The sequence below is a fragment of the Dothidotthia symphoricarpi genome (assembly GCF_010015815.1).
Source record: "Dothidotthia symphoricarpi CBS 119687 unplaced genomic scaffold P153scaffold_4, whole genome shotgun sequence".
Classification (NCBI taxonomy): domain Eukaryota; kingdom Fungi; phylum Ascomycota; class Dothideomycetes; order Pleosporales; family Dothidotthiaceae; genus Dothidotthia; species Dothidotthia symphoricarpi.
Window position 1 is genome coordinate 612245 of NW_022985011.1, and position 20627 is coordinate 632871.

At 52.5% G+C, this 20627-nt stretch overlaps 10 protein-coding genes across 10 annotated transcripts; 6 read left to right on the forward strand and 4 right to left on the reverse strand.

The window, feature by feature from the left end:
• Window positions 1-607: 607 nt before the first annotated feature.
• Window positions 608-1829, reverse strand: P153DRAFT_382300 (casein kinase II subunit alpha; the record flags this gene model as incomplete). Its single annotated transcript, XM_033670129.1, has 4 exons — window positions 608-697; window positions 746-1165; window positions 1217-1411; window positions 1470-1829. The coding sequence occupies 4 exons, from the start codon at window positions 1827-1829 to the stop codon at window positions 608-610; spliced, it is 1065 nt and encodes a 354-aa protein (XP_033527069.1).
• Window positions 1830-2275: 446 nt separating this feature from the next.
• Window positions 2276-3538, forward strand: P153DRAFT_363969 (PHP domain-like protein). The gene is made up of 3 exons (XM_033667485.1): window positions 2276-2395; window positions 2451-2509; window positions 2591-3538. Exons 1-3 carry the CDS (start codon window positions 2311-2313, stop codon window positions 3377-3379), a joined length of 933 nt encoding a protein of 310 aa, XP_033527070.1. The 5' UTR covers window positions 2276-2310; the 3' UTR covers window positions 3380-3538.
• A 4663-nt stretch (window positions 3539-8201) lies between these two features.
• P153DRAFT_382303 (mitochondrial carrier) lies at window positions 8202-9398 on the forward strand (the record flags this gene model as incomplete). Its single annotated transcript, XM_033670130.1, has 2 exons — window positions 8202-9276; window positions 9328-9398. The coding sequence occupies 2 exons, from the start codon at window positions 8202-8204 to the stop codon at window positions 9396-9398; spliced, it is 1146 nt and encodes a 381-aa protein (XP_033527071.1).
• A 432-nt stretch (window positions 9399-9830) lies between these two features.
• Window positions 9831-10845, forward strand: P153DRAFT_363972 (uncharacterized protein). Its single transcript, XM_033667486.1, has 3 exons — window positions 9831-10224; window positions 10286-10393; window positions 10451-10845. Exons 1-3 carry the CDS (start codon window positions 10191-10193, stop codon window positions 10729-10731), a joined length of 423 nt encoding a protein of 140 aa, XP_033527072.1. The 5' UTR covers window positions 9831-10190; the 3' UTR covers window positions 10732-10845.
• Window positions 10846-11108: 263 nt separating this feature from the next.
• On the forward strand, window positions 11109-12476 carry P153DRAFT_420638 (Methylthioribulose-1-phosphate dehydratase). The gene is made up of 4 exons (XM_033672255.1): window positions 11109-11230; window positions 11305-11448; window positions 11526-11860; window positions 11910-12476. Exons 1-4 carry the CDS (start codon window positions 11123-11125, stop codon window positions 12025-12027), a joined length of 705 nt encoding a protein of 234 aa, XP_033527073.1. The 5' UTR covers window positions 11109-11122; the 3' UTR covers window positions 12028-12476.
• Window positions 12477-12493: 17 nt separating this feature from the next.
• Window positions 12494-15728, reverse strand: P153DRAFT_363974 (uncharacterized protein). The gene is made up of 6 exons (XM_033667487.1): window positions 15156-15728; window positions 14861-15023; window positions 14679-14809; window positions 14427-14630; window positions 14019-14373; window positions 12494-13849 (listed from the first exon to the last, which is right to left on the reverse strand). Exons 1-6 carry the CDS (start codon window positions 15476-15478, stop codon window positions 12725-12727), a joined length of 2301 nt encoding a protein of 766 aa, XP_033527074.1. The 5' UTR covers window positions 15479-15728; the 3' UTR covers window positions 12494-12724.
• A 140-nt stretch (window positions 15729-15868) lies between these two features.
• Window positions 15869-16692, forward strand: P153DRAFT_420640 (uncharacterized protein; the record flags this gene model as incomplete). Its single annotated transcript, XM_033672256.1, has 3 exons — window positions 15869-15876; window positions 15923-16053; window positions 16102-16692. 3 exons carry the CDS (start codon window positions 15869-15871, stop codon window positions 16230-16232), a joined length of 270 nt encoding a protein of 89 aa, XP_033527075.1. The 3' UTR covers window positions 16233-16692.
• A 167-nt stretch (window positions 16693-16859) lies between these two features.
• Window positions 16860-18335, reverse strand: P153DRAFT_333191 (carbohydrate-binding module family 18 protein). Its single transcript, XM_033665557.1, has 2 exons — window positions 17917-18335; window positions 16860-17869 (listed from the first exon to the last, which is right to left on the reverse strand). Exons 1-2 carry the CDS (start codon window positions 18075-18077, stop codon window positions 16879-16881), a joined length of 1152 nt encoding a protein of 383 aa, XP_033527076.1. The 5' UTR covers window positions 18078-18335; the 3' UTR covers window positions 16860-16878.
• A 944-nt stretch (window positions 18336-19279) lies between these two features.
• P153DRAFT_382309 (DUF1294-domain-containing protein) lies at window positions 19280-19663 on the forward strand (the record flags this gene model as incomplete). The annotated part of the gene is made up of 1 exon (XM_033670131.1): window positions 19280-19663. One exon carries the CDS (start codon window positions 19280-19282, stop codon window positions 19661-19663), a length of 384 nt encoding a protein of 127 aa, XP_033527077.1.
• A 341-nt stretch (window positions 19664-20004) lies between these two features.
• P153DRAFT_283887 (uncharacterized protein) lies at window positions 20005-20370 on the reverse strand (the record flags this gene model as incomplete). Its single annotated transcript, XM_033663286.1, has 2 exons — window positions 20005-20159; window positions 20214-20370. The coding sequence occupies 2 exons, from the start codon at window positions 20368-20370 to the stop codon at window positions 20005-20007; spliced, it is 312 nt and encodes a 103-aa protein (XP_033527078.1).
• Window positions 20371-20627: the final 257 nt, after the last annotated feature.

A 20627-nucleotide genomic window follows, 5' to 3' on the forward strand; every position in this document is an offset into this window, starting at 1 on the left:
AGTGGCAGAGCCAGCATATGTGCGTAGGCGGGGCAGCATATGACTTTTATGACTGTGAGTGAGTCGAGCTTGAGGACTGCGCTAACCTGCGCGATGCCCCGCAGCACCGCGAACCTTGATCAATCCGTGCGTCTGCCCGGACCTCGACTCTGGCATGCACGTCACAGAGCAGCCCGCGAAACTGACTCGGCGACATTGTAGGCGATCACCTTCGACATCTTGAACGGTGGTCTCCGAACACGGCCGCACCCGCCACCTTTTCACACAGCATGATTGCATTTGCGGGAAGATCAGATGGTAGACAAGTCCAATTGGATATCTCCTAGCACACCGACGCCCCTCGATGCGACGTAACCCTGTTCAGCTAGAACTGTGCACATCCCTCACTCCAACAGACGGTCCTCGCCTGTGATGCCGATAAAGCAAGAAGATAATAGCCCCAGCGCCTTCCCGTCCTTCATTCGTTGCCCTCTTCATACTGTCTAACGACGAGAGTTGATCATAGTTCCAGCGGTAATGGTGAGCAGAAGCGGAACATCGAGTAGAGTCTCTTCGTGGTGCATTTCGTGCCATTACTTAACATCTAGCTACGTGAAATGGGTATCTATCAAGCCGCGCTGCTGCTGTTCTGTTGAGCAGCCTGTCGGACGGGAGCGAAGTACGGATGCGACATGGCCTCTTTGGCTGTGAGTCGGTCCTAGGAGGCGTTAGCTTGTGAGCATGTTATTGTACGAGAAACGCTCACCTGGTGGTCGTAGCGAAGCAGCTTGTCGAGGAAATCAATGGCGTCGTTGCTGACAAAACGCTGGTTGTCGGCGTTGATGAACGAGTGCCAAGGCTTCTTGGGATACCTGCTGAGGATGTCGTCGTACTGGGCGTCTAGTTCAATGTCGTACTTGTCGAGGTAGTCAAACAGGTCCTCGGTTCCAAGCACCTTGGCGATCTTGACCAACTGATCCGTGTTGCTGTTGCCATGGAAGAAAGGCTCTCGCCTGAAAATCATCGAGGCAAACATGGCGCCTAGAGACCACATGTCGAGCGAGTAGTCGTACTCTTGGAAGTCGACGAGCAGCTCTGGCCCCTTGAAGTAGCGCGAGGCAACGCGGACGTTGTACTCGGTACCGGCGTGGTAGAACTCGGCCAGACCCCAATCGATCAACCGCAGCTGGGGCTTGTTAGCATGTTTTGTCATGAAAGATCAAGCAAAGGCACCTACTTTTCGCTTCTCATGGTCGATCATAACGTTATGAGGCTTTACGTCACGGTGCATGATGCCCTTGCTGTGGCAGAAGTCGAGGGCCTTGAGCAGCTCGTATATGTAGTAGCGCACGTCGTAGTCCTGGAACTTGGGGTAGAGACTGCGGAAGTCGGTGTTGTTAACATACTCAAAGATCAACGACGGCGTCTTGCTCTGCAGGGGTTGGTGTTAGCATGCTGGCAGCCACACAGCAGCGGACGAGGCGGAATACCCAGTCGCCAACCCAGTCGGAACCATCACTAACCTGGTTGTCGCGCACCACGTCCAGCAGCGAGACGATGTTGGGCCCGCCCGACAGATTCTGCAGGATCTTGATCTCGCGCTTGATCTTCTTCTTCTTGACGGGCTTCAGGACCTTGATGACGCACTTCTGGTAGTTGACGACGTTGATGCCCTCGAAGACCTCCGAGTACTTCCCGCGGCCGATCTTGCGGACGACCTCGTAGTTCTCGAGCACGCCCCACGAGATGTTGACCGAGTCGTAGTCCCAGTAGGAGCGGGGCATGTTGGCGTTGACATCGGCGTAGACGCGGGCGATGCTGGTCGCGCCGCTGGTGTTGGTGAGCGCCATGGTGGTGGTGGTGCCGGCGGTGGTGCTGGTAGTGCAGAGGGCAGGCGTGGGCTGGACGGGTGGTGGAGGGCCTGCGTTGGGTTCCTGCGCAGACAGGCTGGTGGGCGTGGTCAAAGGGCCGACGGACAGCGGGGTGGAGGTGGACAGGCGGACGCGGAGGACGGCCAGCAGGAGGAACACAAGGCCGCCGAGGGCGAGTGCCCGAGTGCAGGAAAAGGCTCCAGGGAAGGCGGCTCGACGGTCGCGGCGGGGTTGCGGTGCGGGCTGGGCTCTGGCTGGTGACGGAGCGCCGAGACGGGGATTTGAGGGCAGCCGGTGGTCTGGGGCTGCGAGTGTGAGGTGAGCTCGGGGCGCACGTGACGGCGAGGCACAGGCTTTTCGAGGCAAGTGGGGAGCTTCGCACTTACCTGCTGTCTCCCGCTTGCGAAGCTTCCCGGACGCGTCGCCCTCTGCGCCCGTGACTGCGCCCGCGCCTGCGATCATGTTCCACGATTTGCACGTGCCGTGGTCTGACGGAAAAGAGCACCTGCGAGAGCTGCAGCGGACCGTGGCCTTTTGCGACGAGCGTGAGTTTATAGCTGGTGGGCGTGTGTGCGCGCAGGGTCAACTTACGCGGAGCAGTAGGGTACCACGTCGTCGCCCTCACCACCACATACGCTGGGAAGCTCCCCGCCGATCTCGTGAGTAATAGGAAGGCACAGGCCACGCGCCGCTGCACTTTCACCCACGGCAAGCCATGGCTGCTGCTGACCACCGCCCAGACCTCGCCCGTCCCGAACCCGCTGCCCTTCCCCACGCCGCCCCGCCTGCGCGTCCTGCGCCGCTGCAACGTCTTCCTGACCGACGCCGCCTCCAACTTCCGCATCCCCCAGCTGCAGCAGCACTATGACCTCGTCGCCGCCCGCCCCACCGACGAGCGCACCCTGCAGCAGGCCTGCCAGAGCCTGGACGTTGACATCATCTCCCTCGACCTGACGCGCCGCTTCGAGAAGCACTTCAAGTTCCCCATGCTGGGCGCTGCCATCTCGCGCGGCATCAAGATCGAGCTCTGCTACAGCCAGGGCATCATGTCGACCGACCCCATGGCCAAGCGCAACCTCATCAGCAACGCCACCCAGCTCATACGCGCCACCCGTGGACGCGGCCTCATCTTCAGCTCAGAAGCCAAGAGTGTCCTCGGCATACGGGCACCGAGCGACGTCATAAACTTGGCCTCCGTCTGGGGGCTCGGTACAGAGAGAGGCAAGGACGGCCTGACAAAGGAGCCTCGCAGTGTTGTCGAGTTTGCACGACTCAAGCGCCAGAGCTTCAAGGGCATAGTCGATATCGTCTATGGAGGCGAGAAGCCGGCAATAGAAGCAAAAGACAAGCAAGGCCCCAAGGCGAACAAAAACAAGAACCAGAACGGGAAACGGCCGGGTGAGAGTCTGGACAGCATGCCAATCCACACGTCCAAAGAAGACAAGCCCATCTCGAAGCGCGAGCAGAAGCGCAACAAAATGGCCAAGATGGACGCTGAGCAGCACGAGACTGCCAGTTCTACCTCTTGATGGAGAGAGTGCCTGTCTGACGCGATGGAGAGTAATACAACCACAACGAAAGAACAAAAGATACCCAATAGACATGCAACAATCAGCATACATTCACACACATATATATAAAAAAGTAGTACAGCAAACAAACCATTGCAACTAAATTCATATTCTCCCTACACTACACTATCACTTCACAAAAACACTCAATTCCCCACCCACATCCCCACCCCCTACCCACCACCACAGAAAAAGAAAAGCATCACAAACAGCCAATCCTCAACCCCTCAAAATACATTGCTAGCAAAACTTTCCGCCCATCTACTACCACCACCCCCTCCTCCTCCCCGTCGGCTGCGCCCACTTCTTCCCCAGATTCACCGTAACCCGGCTCTGCAGCGCCACAGTCGAGATATCAAACGGCAGCGCAATAGACGAAGGAAGTACGCCCCCTCCCTGCACAGGCGCTGTCGTCGTCGTGGGGCCTACAACCTGGGGCTGGGCCGCGACGGTAGTGGTACCAGCACTGGATACAGAGGTGGGGGATACAGCTATACTCGAGGATGGCGAGATACTCTGCGCTGCTGTCGATATCGCAGGCGGGGACAAAACTGTAGATGCAGATGTCGAAACCAACACAGCACTCCCGCTCGCCACCATAGTAATCGCCGGCCCCGCATTGCTCGCTGTGCCCTCGCCGATAAGCTTCCCGTTTGTCAGCGTCGCGGAGTCTACGCGCGCTGGTGATGAGGCGGGGGAGGAGGGGGCTTGGGCTGCGCCGGCGGGTGGCGAGCCCCCTGCGACGACGGTGTATGCTGTTTGCATTGTGCTTATGCTGCCTAGCTGCAGGGGCTGGGGCGTAGACGCGGATGCAGATGCAGATGCGGATGCCGATAGGGGGAAGGCGCTCGCGGGGCATGAGCAGATGCAGTTGCATTGCTCGGCGGTGGCTGCGGTGGCTGCGGCGGCTGCGGTGCTAGCGAGGAGTGTGGCGGAGGCGGTGGCTGTTGACATCAGTGCGGACACTGAGCTGTTTCCGCTACCTGCTCCTGCTCCTGCTCCGGCTACGACTGTGACGGCGGCTGTATTTCCGCCCGAAGAAGCTGATGTGGTTCCAGAGCCTGCGAGAACGGTTACGGCGGATGTAGCGCTGGATGGCGGTGAAGTGGATGTTGAGCTACTTCCGCCGCCCAGGGAAGTCGATGTAGTGACAGACCCCGCGAGACTGGTTACTGCAGATGCTCCACTGGATGATGTCGTGATGTTTCCTCCACCTGAGCCGGCCACGACGGTGATGGCGCCTCCTATTGAGCTGGAGTTTGAACTTGAACCGAAACTCGAACCTGGACTTAAGCTCGAGCTTGAATTCGCGCTTGAGTCCCCTCCCGATCCCGCCTGGACAGTAATAACGGCGAGTGTAGCGCTCGTTGTATTCGACCCAGTTGATTCCGCGGACCCAGCTTGGACGGTCACAGTAAGCACTGATGTACTGGTCGAGTTTGAGGTACTGTTTGCTCCTCCGGATCCAGCCAGGACAGTTACAGCGGGGCCGGTTGCGCTCACAGTGGCCCCAGAAAGGAATCCGTCTTTGGTTAGAGTCGCCGAGTTTATGGGAGGCGTGCTGGAAGTCGTGTTCGTGGCGGCGGCTTGGGCGCTTGCTCGTGATTCTCCCGCGCTGATGGTGATAGGAACTGTGGAAGATGCTCCAGAGAATGCGGTGCTTTGGGTACTGTTCGATTGGCCTCCTTCGGCTAGCTCTGTGATGGTTCCTGGGGGTGTTGTTGCTTGCGTTCCATTCGCTGTGGATTGAGAGCCTCCAACTACTTCGGTGATGGTTCCTGGAGCGGAGATCTGTTGTTTCCAGTCAGCTCAGTTATCGAGATTGTTTGGACAAACCTACGTTGCCACTCATGGCTACTGACATAGGGGTGACTGTAGATGCCTCCCCAGCCGGTGTGAGCGTCGAAGATATCTCTGTAGGTACTGGCGCTATCTCAGCAAGAGACGGTGCTGGTTGAGTTGACTGCACTTGAGGTGCCTGCGCTTGAGGAGCCAATGTAGGCTGGACGACTACTGTTGCGACCTGTTGGCCATTGACCTGCGAAACGATGGTCGATTGGATTTGAATAAGCACGCCGCTTCCGCTTTGTCCACTGCTCTGAATCTGTCCGTTGGGTGGACTGCCTCCTCCAGCAATTGAGTTCACGAGATTGCCGCCGATATCACCACCCGTGTTGAGGGCTCCTGTACCAACGCTCGCAGCTCCTCCAGACCCCTGGCCTTGTGCGCTATTGAGCAGCGAAGCAATGTCGAGTCCGTTGCTCTGAGGCGTTCTGGCAACAAGGTCTCTAGCATCCAATCTGTTTCCGTTCATGATTTCGCGAACGCCGTCGAGGGCTGGCGTGTCTACACCTCTCAACCTGTTTTCCTCGGACCTCTCTACGCCAGAAATCATGTACGGAATGCGCTTCCCAGAGATATCTACTCCAGTATTGCTGTCGCGGAGGTCGACTCCAGCTTCCGCAAACACCTGTCCCAAATTAGTCTTCGTGGTAAGACAGGCTGAGGTACACGTACTGTTGAGATCAGCAGTAGGGCCGAGCCCATGAAAGATGTGACACTCTTCATGATGAAAAGCTAACGAAAGACTTGAAGGGTTGAAAACGGCAACTGAAGAATGATTAAGAAGATGATTAGTTAATACATGGAACAGCACAGCTGGTACAGAATCGAAAGGTGCGTCACAGTCAGGTTCAGTCAAGGCCTGCACAGCAGAGCGTTGATGGTGAGTGACAAGGTAGAAAAGCGTTCGAACGTGGGAAGAATAGGGAGTCCGACAGGAAACGAGCGTGAGGTTCTGGAACGGAGAGGCCAGCCCTTTCAGACATCAATACCTGGTGTGACCACCATGCTACTTAGCATATTCGGTGCGCCCCGCTCAGTCTGTTTCCAAGAATTGTGACGGGTTTCGAACAAGTCGTTGCGCGGCTACTCTTACGGTGACCAGTGTGTATCATAGACAGTGTTCCAACCTCTATCGTGGAGGGCTGGATGCAGGATATCACGGCGGGAACGGCAGCATTTGTCGGATTGAAGCGGGTAAGGAGGTTTACTGCAGTGCGATTCGTGATCTACAATCCATCGAACGGCTTTCTGGCGAGTGTTTGAGCCTCGAGATGGTCTGGGCTGTCGCAGTGGTGGTGAGGTCTGAGACGAGACGTGCACGAGGCAGGCGCTCTCACACGGGTCGCGTTTCATGACGGCTCTGACGCCAAGTCTTTTTTCTCTTGCTCAAACATGTGCACGATAGTTCCTTTTCGTCTGGTTGATGACTGTAAGGTGTATAGAGGCCGCTTATGTGATTGCGGGCTGCGGTCGGGTCGCTTAACGTTTGGACTTCCTTGCGTCATCATCGCCGCTTCCAAACATCTTCTTACACGAATGTCTCCAAACAACATGTGAATCGACACCATCGAGCTTTGTCTTGTGGATGTACTTCTAGCGAAGTGGTAGAATTCGGTGTAATGTGCGATAGCCCGCAGTTTCTAGAGCACATGTAAGGTATCTTCACTCTCCCGACACAGTTGAATATTCGTCTCAATAGGCCACTGTGGGCTCCGTACATTACCTCGACAACAGCTGCCTTACAATAGCCTTTATCAGCACTGTCATCTACCAGCTCTTCTTTTTTGCAACAACTTCACTTTCAAGTTCAATTGTCTTACCATGTCGCTAGAGGAATCATTTGTCTTGTTCTCCATCCTAGAGCTCATACTTAGCGAGAACAGGACGATGCGCGCAGAATCATGGCCTCCTTGTCCACCATGCTACGAGGAACACGGCTAAATGGTTTTTCTCGACCCAGGATCCTCAAGAACTGGAAGAATGGTTGGCTGGGTGATAAAAGAGATAGGTTTTGGCTGTTTTTAGGTTTTGTGTATCGTGAGTCGACATTGCTCCGAGATGGTGCCGCTTCTGATTACGACCTCGGAACCGTCCAACATAACGCAATTAAACCAGCTAATCTTCGGGACTGGATATAGTATTCCAGGCATCGTTATGTTCGCCATCCGCTTCGTCAAGGAAAGCGACTCCGATATTTAGAGTATCGGTTCCGATATGCTCGTGGAGGCTATGGCGCGCTTGCATGGTCGAGGCACCCATACTACCTGGAGCAAAGAGGACACACGAAAGAAGCACGGACTGGCCAGAGTACGTGCGATGTCGGCATAGAATCAAGATTTTGGTTCCATCCTCTCCGTAAATATATGCCAGACCCCTGGCTTTCCTGAAGAGCCTCATCTTCTTGGAAACCTCAACCTACATATTTGACCGGTGGGCACTCCAACCAGAACAAGCAAGGCTCATCAGGGGAGAGTCAGGTCAGACCCATGGATAAGCAGGGGGTTGAGATCTTGAATGAAGTGGGATGAATATGAGATGAATAACTCCCGAGAACTCTTTCACTAGTCATTTTGCGAAGCGGTTTCTTCCATAAGCGCATTACTTATGTTCTCTAATTGGTGCAACAGTTCTCAAGGTTCAGCCTGCAAGACATTCGTACATGAGTTCGGACGGATTTAGGAATTAAGCCGCTGGGCTGACGTTGGTGCGATCCTGTCAGCGGTTACGGCGCAACCATTCTCTAGTATTAATATGCTGCTCTCGCCTGTTGTGGGTGTTTACAGTTTTCTATCGTTAGGCTCATGCTATGCGCTGCAGGAATTGCGCTTACTACTCCATCGATTCATTGCGTCGATTTCCAAGAGTTCGATTTTCATAAACAAGACGACACTTCAATCTGACCGATAAGAGTCCATAACCTGTACGGCTACACAGTATGTTCCCCACGACGAACACGTTAAGCCAGGCGTTCGCCGGCTGCGGACCGTTCCCACAGCATGTCCCTGCCCCCCAATCGAAATCATCCTCGAAATGGCTTGCCCGACACGAACTGTATCCTGTCTGGAGCGTTACCGAGGACGCAAAGAACAAAGCAACAAAGCTAAGTGATGCTGCTTTGGCGGAACTCGAGAAGGCAAGCCACAAGGCACAAAACAAGGCGGGCGGTATCGAATTATACTCGCCGAAGTTCTATGCTGCATGCACACTCGGAGGTGTAATGGCCTGCGGCCTTACACACACGGCTGTGACGCCGCTCGATCTTGTGAAATGTCGACGTCAGGTGAACTCGACACTGTACAAGGGCAATTTCGAGGCCTGGGGCAAGATCGGGCGTGCTGAAGGCCTTCGTGGTGTCTTCACCGGATGGGGACCTACATTCTGGGGCTACTCTGTTCAAGGTGGTTTGAAGTACGGAGGCTACGAGTTTTTCAAGAAGTTCTACGGAGATCTTGCGGGCGAGGAAAACTACGACAAGTACAAGACGCTTATCTACCTGGCAGGAAGTGCCTCCGCCGAATTCATCGCCGACATTGGTCTTTGTCCCTTCGAGGCTGTCAAAGTACGCATGCAAACGACGATGCCTCCCTTCGCGAAAACGACTCTTGGTGGCATATCAGCAATCACTGCCAAAGAAGGCTTCGGAGGACTCTACAAAGGTCTTTATCCCCTCTGGGGCCGCCAGATCCCTTACACGATGATGAAGTTTGCATCTTTCGAAACCATTGTTGAGATGATCTACAACTATCTGCCTGGCTCCAAGAGTGACTACGGGAAAGGAGCTCAGACTGCTGTGTCCTTCACCGGAGGTTATATGGCCGGTATTCTGTGCGCTATCGTGAGCCATCCTGCAGATGTTATGGTGTCGAAACTCAACGCTACCCGTGAAGCCGGCGAGAGCTTTGGTGGTGCCACTAGCCGCATCTATAAGGATATCGGCTTTGGAGGTCTTTGGAACGGACTGCCTGTTCGTATCGTCATGATAGGCACTCTGACTGGGCTACAGTGGATGAGTAAGTGCTTTTTGCGTAGCTTGGGGATCAATACACTGACTTTATATCTAGCCTACGACTCTTTCAAAATCTTTATCGGTCTGCCTACCACTGGCGGTGCACCCAAGGAAAAGACTAAGTAGTGAAAACCGCCTTTGACAAGGTGATGATCTGATTCACTGATTCGTGAGCGTCTGAGATTAGGCCGGTGAGGTTATAGTACGATGCGTGCGACAAGTTGATTTACTAGTACTCAACGTAGTTCCTGTCGCTCATACACATAACCATTCTTCTACATTCCGGTGCTCGTGATAAGCGATTTGATGAATACTTTGTTGTATTTCTTTCTCCTGATCGTTTCATTGGCCGTCTTTGGTAAATGTCGAGGTAACTCTCAACTTGCCTCATGTCTTGCAAAGGCTTGCACCGATCACGATCATACCATGCAATCAGCCACTTTACAGGCGGATATCGCGTACAGACACTGTGTCAAAGGCATGTGAACGGCTTAGTCATCGCCACCACGAGCGAATCGAACACCTCGGCCTTATCAATGTTAGGCCGTCGCCGTACGACAGTACGCAACCATCCCCACGAATCCATACAAATTCCCTTACCACATGCTCGCGTTATTGCTTGGCTTGACCTCTCCAAGTTGCACCGACTAGCAGTCATGCGCCCGTTCGCGTCTTTTCCAAGGCGGAAGGCCTCTCCATCCCGCGCCTTGAAAGGCTGGTACCTGTGAGATGCGATTGCGTCATGATGCGAAGATTGTTCGATGGAAGAGCAAATATAAGAGGCCGCAATTCCAATTGCCCGGTTTCTACCGCCCCAGAATTATTCCTCCGTCATTGACATCATCCTTTGCGCAATACAAAGAGAACCAACCAACTCGGTATTTCGCGACAACGCTTTGAACCTAAACACCTCTCAAAATGTCCGAACCGATTAGCTCTACTGGACGTGGTGGTGAGTGCGCATTCTAACTGGGACCTTCACAACAGAACAAAGCTTGACTGGGTGACTGTAGGCGCTGGCAACATCGGCCACGATCCCCGTGTCTATATTGATGGAGGAATTACACGTCAAGGTCCTACAGTACCTGAGACTGAAGGTACACTCTCGACTGGTCGTGGAGGTAAGTTCGCATCCTAGTTGGAAGCTTCTGCGGCATAACGTGGGTTAAGCAAAACAGGCGCCGGAAACATAGGTTCGCCTAAACTTATGCCTGCCGATCACGACCGTGGCCGTCGCATCTCCTCCGACAACATTCCTGGGGCCGCGACGATGGAGGCCCAGGACGAATTCCACACTGGAAGAGGTGGGGCGGGAAACATCTACAAGGAGAAGTACGGCGGTCACAGCCAATCTCCCGACCGCAAGGGTCTTGGCGATAAGATCAAGCAGGCGCTTCACCTCGAAAAGAAGGAGAAGCATGAGCCTTCTCCGTTGGCCAATACGACGACTACGAAATAATAGCTATGATACCCACTATCACATGGAGCAGGCCAGAGGACTGATACTTGGAAGATAACGCTGGGGGCAAGATAAGACGTTGGACCTCAGATACCTCAGGCTGCTGTTTCTGCCTGCGAGGTTACCTATGTTTATTTGTCGCGTTGGTTCGATGTAAACAGAAAGAATTCAATCACTCGTTAGCAGTAGTCTTGGAGTCGTGAATTCTCAAGTTCATGTCATGACATGAAAACATTCGAGGCGGGGTGAAGTTCTAATTATTGCACGACGCCTTACTACAGTCCACCATAGCGGGGTTCGCGACCGTCGGAAGTCGCGTCATTTTGCTCGCGAACTTCTGACACCCCAAACTTCAACAACAACATTTTTTGCCCTGCATATCACACTCACAATGGACACCAATCAGCAGGATGTCGAAACACTTGTGCATTCAGAAGATCCTAACCACCCTGCGAACCACATCTGCACGCTGTGCGCAAAGTTCTACACCTTGGGCTGGGTATGCTTCTCCATGCCAGAAATATATGTAGACAGTATTCATGAACATGATGACTGACAATGTGACTTTGCCAGGTGACAGGGACTGGTGGAGGAACGAGCATTCGCCATGAAGACAAAATATATATCGCGCCCAGCGGCGTGCAGAAAGAGCTCATGAAGCCCACTGACATGTTTGTCATGGACTTCAACAGTAAAGAATATCTTCGAAGACCACAGGTAATGAATTGCCTCCACGTTCTTTCTGCCTGTGAACAGCTCAATATCCATGCAAACACATCTCTGACCATTCCCAGGTTCTCAAGCCCTCGGCCTGCACTCCTCTCTTCATGGCAGCCTTCGAGCGTGGTGCTGGCTGCTGCATCCACACACACTCGCAATGGGCCGTTCTTGTGACTCTTCTCGTTGAACGCGACTTCGGCAAAGATGCCTGCTTCGAAATCGAGGAGATTGAGCAGATCAAGGGCATACCTAACGGTCGAGGCAAGCCGGGAAACCTAGGCTACTATGACCGCTTGAGGATACCAATCATCGAAAACACAGCGCATGAGGAAGATCTGAGGGAGAGCTTGGAGGCAGCTATGGAGAAGTATCCAGACTCGTATGCGATTCTGGTTCGAAGACACGGCATGTGAGTATAGTGACGCGGCAAGATGATGAGGGTGTGCTGACGCAGGCAGATATGTCTGGGGCGACAACGTGCACAAGGCGAAGACCCAGTGCGAGAGCATCGACTATATCCTGCAACTTGCGGTCGAGATGAAGAAGCTTGGGTTGCCATGGACAAAACAAGAATGAGGAGGGTCACCAGCCGGACTTTACCGCCAGTTTGCGCAGAATCAGTGGAAATATCGGTTCTGTTCACGTTTCTACGCAGAATTGATGCGGATCAAGCTTGGTCAATGGTCTATCCAACACTCCGTCACATGGCGTATTTTCTGAACGATTTGACATTGTTCAAAAGGGGCAGTGATGGTCAATACGAGACCAAGTTATCATTCTTCTAGGATGTGTATGGAAATGCTACTCGTCGGGATACTCGTGGTCTACACAGCTATGATAAGATTGATTGATTACGTCTTCCCCGAGTGCCCAGTTCTTCAAATATCTTCTACCGGGTGGTGCTGCGTGCACGTATCATCAAGTCGATGAGGAAAAGACACTTATAATGCCTATATATGATAAAATCCGAGGAATCACAATGTATAGATAAAGAGTGAGACATAGACGGGTCGATGTAACTTGCCAATGATGATATTATAGACGTCATTCTCATTAACTGAAGAAGAGCTGCTAGTAGCCCGTCTTCCATAACAGCTCGCATGCAAGACAGCCGAAGCCCCAATAAATAGATATACACATACTCCGCCCATCCACGGGCTCAAGCACCGTTATATCTTCACCGCACATAGAAGCAAACTCGTTAGGTATACATGTGTAGAAAATAATGGCCAAATCATCTCTTCCCCATCTCATTCTTTTCTTTTTTTCCAAACTACGAGGCAGCTTTAACTTCCAATGCGCCATTCGCACTCTCCTTTACGAGTTGACTGTCCACCTCCATCTTCAACGCAGGCGTGGTAGCCTGTTCTTCTTCACCGAGAACTTCCGGTTTCCACCTCAAGAGCAGCTTCCGAGCGCTCGCCTTGGCGCCATCGTTTTCTCTCCACAACGCTGTCAAAACGTCTACGACGAAGCTCCTGCTCGGCGGGCGGAACATATAAAGGTAGTGCAGCGAACTGCATGCGAGGTCGATACGCTCAGGATCTTCAGCCATCTTCTTGAGGCGGACAAGCATGTCGTAATTCAAGGCCGGGACCTCTGACAGGAAACGAATCAGGATCTTGTCAGTGTGCTCGATGTAGGGGAGTATGCCGTCGATGAGGCGCAATGCGCAGCGGTTATAGTTCCCTTTTGGTGAGTCACTGGATGGTGTGTGTCCGTTTGCGGTGCCGTTTCTTGCTGGATTCTTGGCAGATTGGGCAAGAATGATATCGTTGTACCATTCCTCGTTCAGCCAAGATATCGCAACATCGATCCGCTTCTTCCAGTCGTACATGATGTACTGGTAAAGACCGTCTCTTACTGAATCGCTGATCGACGAATTCCCCTTAGCGCCGCCCTTGACAGCGTACTCGTCCTTGATACCTTCCTCAGGATCGTCGAGACCGGCACTAGCCCGAGTAGCTAGCCTTGACAGAATGGTGACCCAAGCATCTCTGCTATAATCACTCGCGGCGAGTCGATTGAAGCCCCCCTTTGTGATCCTGTTCTTCTGGTTCTCGTCGGCACTGCTTAACATGCCGAAAGCTCGGTAAACTGTCATATCACCGAATTTCTGGACTTCCTGATCCGATAACGGAGGTGCTTCGGGAAGCTTATACGGCGCCAATGCTGCAGATGGACCCGGCTGGGGAAGAAGCCCAGGCGCTGAGAGGCCATCGAGCTTGTTGACAATCTGCTCGGCATCTTCAGGTTCAAAGTCGGGCTCGTACTCCTCTTCGTCTTCCGGGGCAGGAACTGGTGCTGGAACCAGTACTGGAACCGGTACTGGTGCTGGTTGTGCGGCAGCAGATTTTGCTGCGGCTTGACTGAGACTAAGATAGCGAGAACGAACAATCTGGTAATTTTGTTAGCCGATTCTTGGCGAGACCGTCGCTATGCATAGAGTTGCCTTCAAGACGGAACTCTTTAGTGGTGACGTGGGAGTTTATCCGACACACGATTGCTCGTGGTGCATGGCTCTCGTCGGGCAGCTCGGCAAAGTATTCAGAAGGACAATCACGTACATTCAAGGCATCGTTGAGCTTTGTCGCATCAACAGATTGTAAAATAGGCACAATAATCCTCAACAGCTGTTCAGGATCTTTGAATGCCTGTACATCGAAGTTCACAGTGCTACCCTCAGGATTCAAGGTGAACAATTGACGCAAGCTGACCGGGCCTGGTGGAAGCGATGGCACAGGAGGTGGGCGACTGACAAGAGTAGCAGCCAGTCGCTGCCTCTTGGCTTGGTCAAGACCGTCAGTTGGCTCAGTGGGCGCCGATCGCTTGCGATTAGATACGTCAAAGGCTTCGACACGTGCGCGGTGCATGCGCTCCAAGAATTGCTGTATTCGCCCATTGACTGGGTTTTCTGGATTCCTGTGGACATTCAATTTAGCAGTAGCTCCGTCGGATATCAGATGAGTACGTACCTCTTCATGATGTTCATGAGTAGTGCTCGAACTGTACGTTCTATCGACTTGATAAGAACCTTGCTCTTCAGTGTCATGGGTGGGCTTGCAAGCTTCAAAGGGTTGAAGTTGAGGACACTGCCCAGTATCTTGTTCGCGATGATAGGCCGACGATGAATCAGCATACCCAAACTGTTGAGCGTTGCTGTGACAAGCAGTCCATCACTATTACATGTCAGAGCTACGCTAGTGCTATACAATTGTATATCTGACCTGTGATCTCCATGTATTATATCCAATAACCGATCGAGTAGTCCATGTCCTTCCGCCTCAAGAGCCACATATGGTATGAGAGGGTGATCGCGAGGTACGAGGGCGAGAGAGATATCGTTTGGATTAGGTCGCTGCGAGACATGAGAAGAGTGTATGCGTGTTGAAGAAGGGGTTGTATTCACCCTAGGATCTACTACACCTGGCGACTGAACCAGGACTACTTGCTGGAGGAACTTGACACAGCATATTCGCACGCCTGGCGCGGCCGAGTCCATTCGTCGTAGGATGCTCGATTTGATGGCAGTCATAAGCTGCCAGTTGTGGGAGTCGTTGGGGTTCGAGATACTGGGGCACATTCAAGTATGAGAGAGGGTTCATAGCTGCAATCATGCGGGTACGTAGCATTGAGGAGAAGCAAGACAATGCAAGCCGAACTCATAGATGGGGGCACTATCTGAGGCATGGGGGATCACTCACGTGTGTCTGTACACGAGCGGGTAGACGCTCGCAGCCGCCTGAACAGCGCTCTTGATGACGCTCTTGTCCGTGACATTCTCCAGGTAATCCTTCAGCGTAGCCAGCACCGATGGCGCGATGCCTCCCTTTAATTCTAAAGGCCACGCTGGCGAAGCAAAGGCCTCAGCCAGGAAATCGGCACCCCACCGCTGTATCTCAACATCCTGGTCTGCACTGAAGCCGATGATGGGCAGCACTCCTGGAATGATGGAAGGATAGTAACTACCGTCGCCCAGCGTGAGCGCCCGGGCTGACTCTAATTGCTGCATCGTTTGCGCACTCATGCTTGTGGTTGATTGCGCAGCGCAAGGTGGTCGAGCTTTGGTTCGTCAAGTGTGGTGGATGCGTGGTGACGCTTGTTCACGCGCGCGACGCAATCAAACTAAGAGCGCGACAAAGCCCAGTAGCCGTCGCCGTATATTCCTCTCATTCCCAGCAATGCTAATATCAAGAGTCGAAAGGAGTGTGGGAAAGGCAAGTGCGCGTCTGCGGTTGTCGATGACCAGGTACAGTCGCTTCGTGAAAGAGTGAAGGAGTTGGTGAACGATGATGGGAAGCTGCAGCCCTGACAAGCCATGACACGTGCGCTTATGTAACCGGCGCGCTAGAACCTCACCACCGCGGCGAACATGGCCTGCCTCCCCCGCAGACTGTGAGAGCCGCAAGACGTCGCCATGGGATAGTGAGTGGTTGCAGTAGCATGAGACTATGGGTGCTAATACGCACAGCAAACCGTTCCAATCGACCTACTACGATGCTCGCATGCGGGCCTCGCCGGCTCTGCTGCGAGCTCGAGCGCCGTATCTGGTTAAAAACACAATCACCGGCTTTGCCATTTGCACGCTTGTCATTGGAATTTGTACGCCATCAACTGCCTGTGTCTAGTCCATTGTCTCACAGATAGCAGACACATATACAATTCGAGCCGTTTCTCAGGACGAGTTCGACGATGTTATTGTACCCGACGAGCCCGTGAGGCGACCTGTGCAGCAATCGACGACCCAGGCAGTGCAGCAGGTTGTCGATGCAAGGAAATGAGGAGAGCTAGAAACTGTATATTCGTGTACGAATACATGTATGCATTGGGCTGGCGCTATGGAAACTCTTGGGGAAAGACAAACTGCTCTCTTTGAGCGATCTTTATTGCGCATATGTGCTTTGTCTCAAGACTCGGGTTGGCGGCGTATGTTCCCTCCACCATTTCCTGGCCAGTGACCCGCGTGCCCCTCCAGACGGCATGCATACCCTAAGCAACAGATATCGAAAAGCACATCTACTTCAAGATTTCTTCTTCAACTTGGGACTCCGCGATGAAAGAGACCAGTCTTGTCCAGCATCTTATCCCATACCACAACCTGGTTCGCACATAGTCCTTGCCTGGCTGTACTAGGTCCTGTGCTAGGTTTACAGGCCAATACTGCGTGATCTATCGATGGTATAAGAAACATATATTGTGCCTTCGTTAGCTACTAAATACCAATCTGAATCTTGAGACGGCAGCCTCTTGCATCTTCTGAGGGTCAAACTTAACGGAGATATGTGTACTAAATCTCGGCCTTTAGCCCGCATCTCAATCTCTCCCATGTTATACTTGGTTGTCCGCTTTTGCAACCGGAAAAAATCCTTGACAATATCAACGCCGTTTATTACATAGATTGTAATGGCCTATCATGTTACAGACAAACTATTGAGGACTTTCCGACACGCAAACATTCGGACCTGAGACCGCAGTAACAGAAACGTCGTCGAATGAATATGCCACTGAATCCGAATCATTCATAACAACTCGTACCGTGATCACATGCGTGTCACCTGTGACTGTGATCAGACCTCCGAAATGCGTCCAGTCGTAGTCCAAAGTATCCACAGTCCCACATTCCTGACCATCTATCAACATCTTGTATGTAACGGTAGAGCTGACGCCGTCCTCGGATCGCGCCCAAGCGGAGCAACGAATCTGTGTGCCAGATGAAATGGAAACATTTGGTTGTTGTAACTCCATACTAGTCACTCCGGCACCCCGAACCGTTGTCTGAACCAGGTACTGGCCTTCGTGGGCTGTGGCGGAATTTGTGACATCGACAGCGTAATTCGTATCCGAATTTCTTGTCCAGGGGCTGATGGCTCCAGACTCGAATCCGGAATTTTTCACGTAGTTGATCCCAGTAGGAATGCAGCTTGCTGAGGTAGAGCTGGGGAGACTAGATGTTGAGGTCCCTGACGGTGCTTGAGACGAACTTTGAGATGAAGAACTTGTTGAAGATGATGTAGCCATCGTCGATGATGATGTGATAGACAAAACCGAAGTCGAACTCATCAGCGGCATTGATGTACTAGAGGATATCGATGAAGATGATGGGAGTTTCGAGGATAAGCTTGAGGACTGTACCACGCTGCTCGAGCTAGAGGAGGTGCGTGACAGGATGGGTGAGCGGGTCGGTGATAGCGTTGAAGATGGGGCTTTATAGGGGGTTGAAGATGTTGATAACAGCACCTTCGAACGAGTTGAAGATTTTGGCAGCGATGATGTAGAGGAAGTGGTGCATGAGGTTGACGAAGAGGACGCTTTCGAGGTGAGAGAAGATATCATCGAAGAATGGGATATTGAGGACACGCCCTTGCACTGTCCAAAGCCCGCCTGACATCCTCTACCGCAGTACGCATCGGTGCTGCCACTATGTATTGTTAACTCTGATTGAGACCATGGCAGAGTTGTACCTACCAGTAAGAATATTGACTACAACAATTTCCATACCGAGAGTTCAAGCATGTGAAATCTTTACGGCTGCCACATGTTCCATCAGGAGAAATTTTGCTGCTATGAGCATCGATGATAGGTAGGGTTGTAAGAATTGTGAAGGCCCAAGCAAAAAATGTACGCATCGTGACAATTGATAAGTGAGCGAAATACAAAACAACGCGAGGGGCAAGAAATCTGAGACTCAGAGATCGATGAGAGCAAGAGAAAAGGTATATACCTGACCCCCTATACGGCAAGTACTCACCATCTTGTCATGCAGTTCAGGTCGCAGAAATGGGCGCACACTACAACGCTAGTTAGACTTCGAGATAAATCACAGCGATCATTTCAGCGCCCAGTTCGACCCAGAACCATACATGTGGAAATGAGGATGTACGGAGTCGCCGCCGCTAACGTTCAGCTGCCAATATCCGTGCGCTACACCAGTGTGAATCGTGAGGCTACAAACATAGAGACCTCGGCCTCAAAACTTGAAGGAAAGAGAGGACGACTGTACAAAATGTGAGCTAGGAACTGAATTCGGGCTGATCCACCTGGGGATGCAGTACTTTTCTATAGTAAGCAGCGATAAATCGCATCAACCTTGGTTGAACCAATTCTGTTATACCATACTCAGCTCAGCCACAAAAGCGGATGTTATTAGAAAACAGAGGACTGGTCAGCCTCAACTTGGAGAAAGTGCGCCGCGCCGCGCCGCCTTCACTGGCGTATTTCTTGTTGCACTTAGCTCGAATTGCATTTCGCTGACGACTGCCTTTTGCCTGCAAGAGCGGGATTCATAGCAGCTCTCGAAATTACGGCAGCACGCTGTCTATGGGATCGTCATCACAGGTGGAGGAAGTTGGGTTTGGCTGCTGGTGGATGAAAGAAAAAGATGGTGGAGGCAGTATTACTCCACAGGAACAAGGGGTTGACACCACTTGCTACAGGCAGATTGAAACCTCCGGAATACCTATTTCGATAGGATCCCTTGCTCATACATACTGAGACACGAAAAGTTAGTGATTTGCTTGATTTTTCAGATTCTCCAGTCACTTACCAGTAATGTCTTGGTGAACTGCTCCCGCCTAACTGAGACCGCTCTGGGGAGAAACAAGAGGCTGAATAGTAGACATGATTTTTGGCATCATCATGGCGGATTTACACAAACGTACGAGTTTGAAGCTGAACGTGATTTGGAAGTGGACGGAGGGATGCCAGCTGCATTGGACTAGTCCGTCCCGCGTAAGCGTACCCAACGGCGCAGCCAACGGGAGATCGACAAGGTCCATCACGATTCTCCAGCACACGTTCACTCACAAACACCACCAATGGCCCATCAATCATGCCTCCACGAAAACCCTACCGTCACCGCCCTCTCACTGTCGCAACAGTTGCCGGCATCCTCTCCCTCGTCCTCCCCACTGTCACCTTAATTCGCCTCTACACTGCGACGCACTCCCTTCTCCCCATCGCATACACATGTGCCGTTAGTAGCGTCACGTTTGTGCTGTATGGTTATGACAAGATGCAGGCGAGGAGTATGGAGTGGAGAGTTGCGGAGGTGAAGTTGCATTTTCTGGCGATGGTTGGTGGTTGGCCTGGGGCGTTGGCGGGGATGCATTACTTCCAGCACAAAACAAGGAAGGTGGGGTTTCAAGTTGGGTTTTGGGGTATCGTCATGGGATGGCACGGGTTGCTATGGGGATTTTGGAGAGGAGGGTTGTGAGACTCAAGAAGATGAAGAATTGAGAATTGAGGATTGTGCAGGACTGCTATCTGAATTTCGTCGTCCACATCCTCGAGCTCCTCCCGGCCATTGATACAGGTAAACGTTCATCGTAAGTCATGCCAAAGGAAATCGTCAGTCGTGCAACCGTCGCAAGTAAACAACCGTACCCGAACGCCTCGTCCCGCTGGTGTCGTCGCTATGATATCACAACGTCTTCTCTTCCACCTTCGCCTTCCCCTTTTGCGTCATCGTCGAAACCCGCTCAAGCGCAATCTTGGAATAATCCTGCACGGCATCCCAGACCTGGCTCGCCGCTCGCACTACACAGTGAACAAGCATTAGCGGCCAGTCAACGGGCTCGTCAAGTCATCTGCGAAATCACCAGATGCTTCGCCCAACGGGTTGTTCACAGCGCCGCCTGCGATGTTGCTGATGCCCTGCTTGAGTTCCTGGACGTCTTCTTGATCGGAGGTTGGAATCTTGTTGATCTGGTCTGTGAGAGGTTAGAAGATGATCTTGTTTTAGGAGTGCGATGGTGGATCATTACCTTTGGCAAGGTAGGACATCTTGTTCTCGCCCATGGTCTTGAGGGCTTGACGCTCGAGCTTGCGCTTCATTTCGGGGGAGATACCGAAGAAGTAGACGCCTACGCCGATGGCAGCGACAAGGCCGGCTAGGACGGTGAATATCGTTGCTGCGGACATGTTGTTGGAGGGTTGTTCAGGGTGGATAGTGTAGAAGAAGTGTGTGGTAGGGTTGGAAAATGGAGTTGTGTGGACTGATGGAATGAAGATATAGTATTCGTAGTAACGGCTCATCAGGTTTGTGTAAGAGCATTCTGCTTGCTGGATATCGAAAGAATGACGTAGAGAATATCACCTTCCCAGATTTGCATGTGCTTTCTGTTTGCACCCCCTGCCCTTGCTGCTCGCCTACAACCCCTACTTGAGTTTGTTGATAC

Coding starts and splice junctions, on each gene's coding strand:
- P153DRAFT_363969 (XM_033667485.1), top strand. CDS start 2,311: ATGTTCCACGATTTGCACGTGCCGTGGTCTGACGGAAAAGAGCACCTG. Junction 2,396..2,450: donor CGTGGCCTTTTGCGACGAGC/GTGAGTTTATAG, acceptor TACGCGGAGCAG/TAGGGTACCACGTCGTCGCC. Junction 2,510..2,590: donor GGAAGCTCCCCGCCGATCTC/GTGAGTAATAGG, acceptor ACCACCGCCCAG/ACCTCGCCCGTCCCGAACCC.
- P153DRAFT_363972 (XM_033667486.1), top strand. CDS start 10,191: ATGTCCGAACCGATTAGCTCTACTGGACGTGGTG. Junction 10,225..10,285: donor TAGCTCTACTGGACGTGGTG/GTGAGTGCGCAT, acceptor GGGTGACTGTAG/GCGCTGGCAACATCGGCCAC. Junction 10,394..10,450: donor ACTCTCGACTGGTCGTGGAG/GTAAGTTCGCAT, acceptor TAAGCAAAACAG/GCGCCGGAAACATAGGTTCG.
- P153DRAFT_420638 (XM_033672255.1), top strand. CDS start 11,123: ATGGACACCAATCAGCAGGATGTCGAAACACTTGTGCATTCAGAAGAT. Junction 11,231..11,304: donor AGTTCTACACCTTGGGCTGG/GTATGCTTCTCC, acceptor TGACTTTGCCAG/GTGACAGGGACTGGTGGAGG. Junction 11,861..11,909: donor CTGGTTCGAAGACACGGCAT/GTGAGTATAGTG, acceptor TGACGCAGGCAG/ATATGTCTGGGGCGACAACG.
- P153DRAFT_363974 (XM_033667487.1), bottom strand. CDS start 15,478: ATGAGTGCGCAAACGATGCAGCAATTAGAGTCAGCCCGGGCGCTCACG. Junction 14,810..14,860: donor CAGGTGTAGTAGATCCTAGG/GTGAATACAACC, acceptor CATGTCTCGCAG/CGACCTAATCCAAACGATAT. Junction 13,850..14,018: donor AGCTCAACGATGCCTTGAAT/GTACGTGATTGT, acceptor CAAAATTACCAG/ATTGTTCGTTCTCGCTATCT.
- P153DRAFT_333191 (XM_033665557.1), bottom strand. CDS start 18,077: ATGCGTACATTTTTTGCTTGGGCCTTCACAATTCTTACAACCCTACCT. Junction 17,870..17,916: donor TGTAGTCAATATTCTTACTG/GTAGGTACAACT, acceptor AACAATACATAG/TGGCAGCACCGATGCGTACT.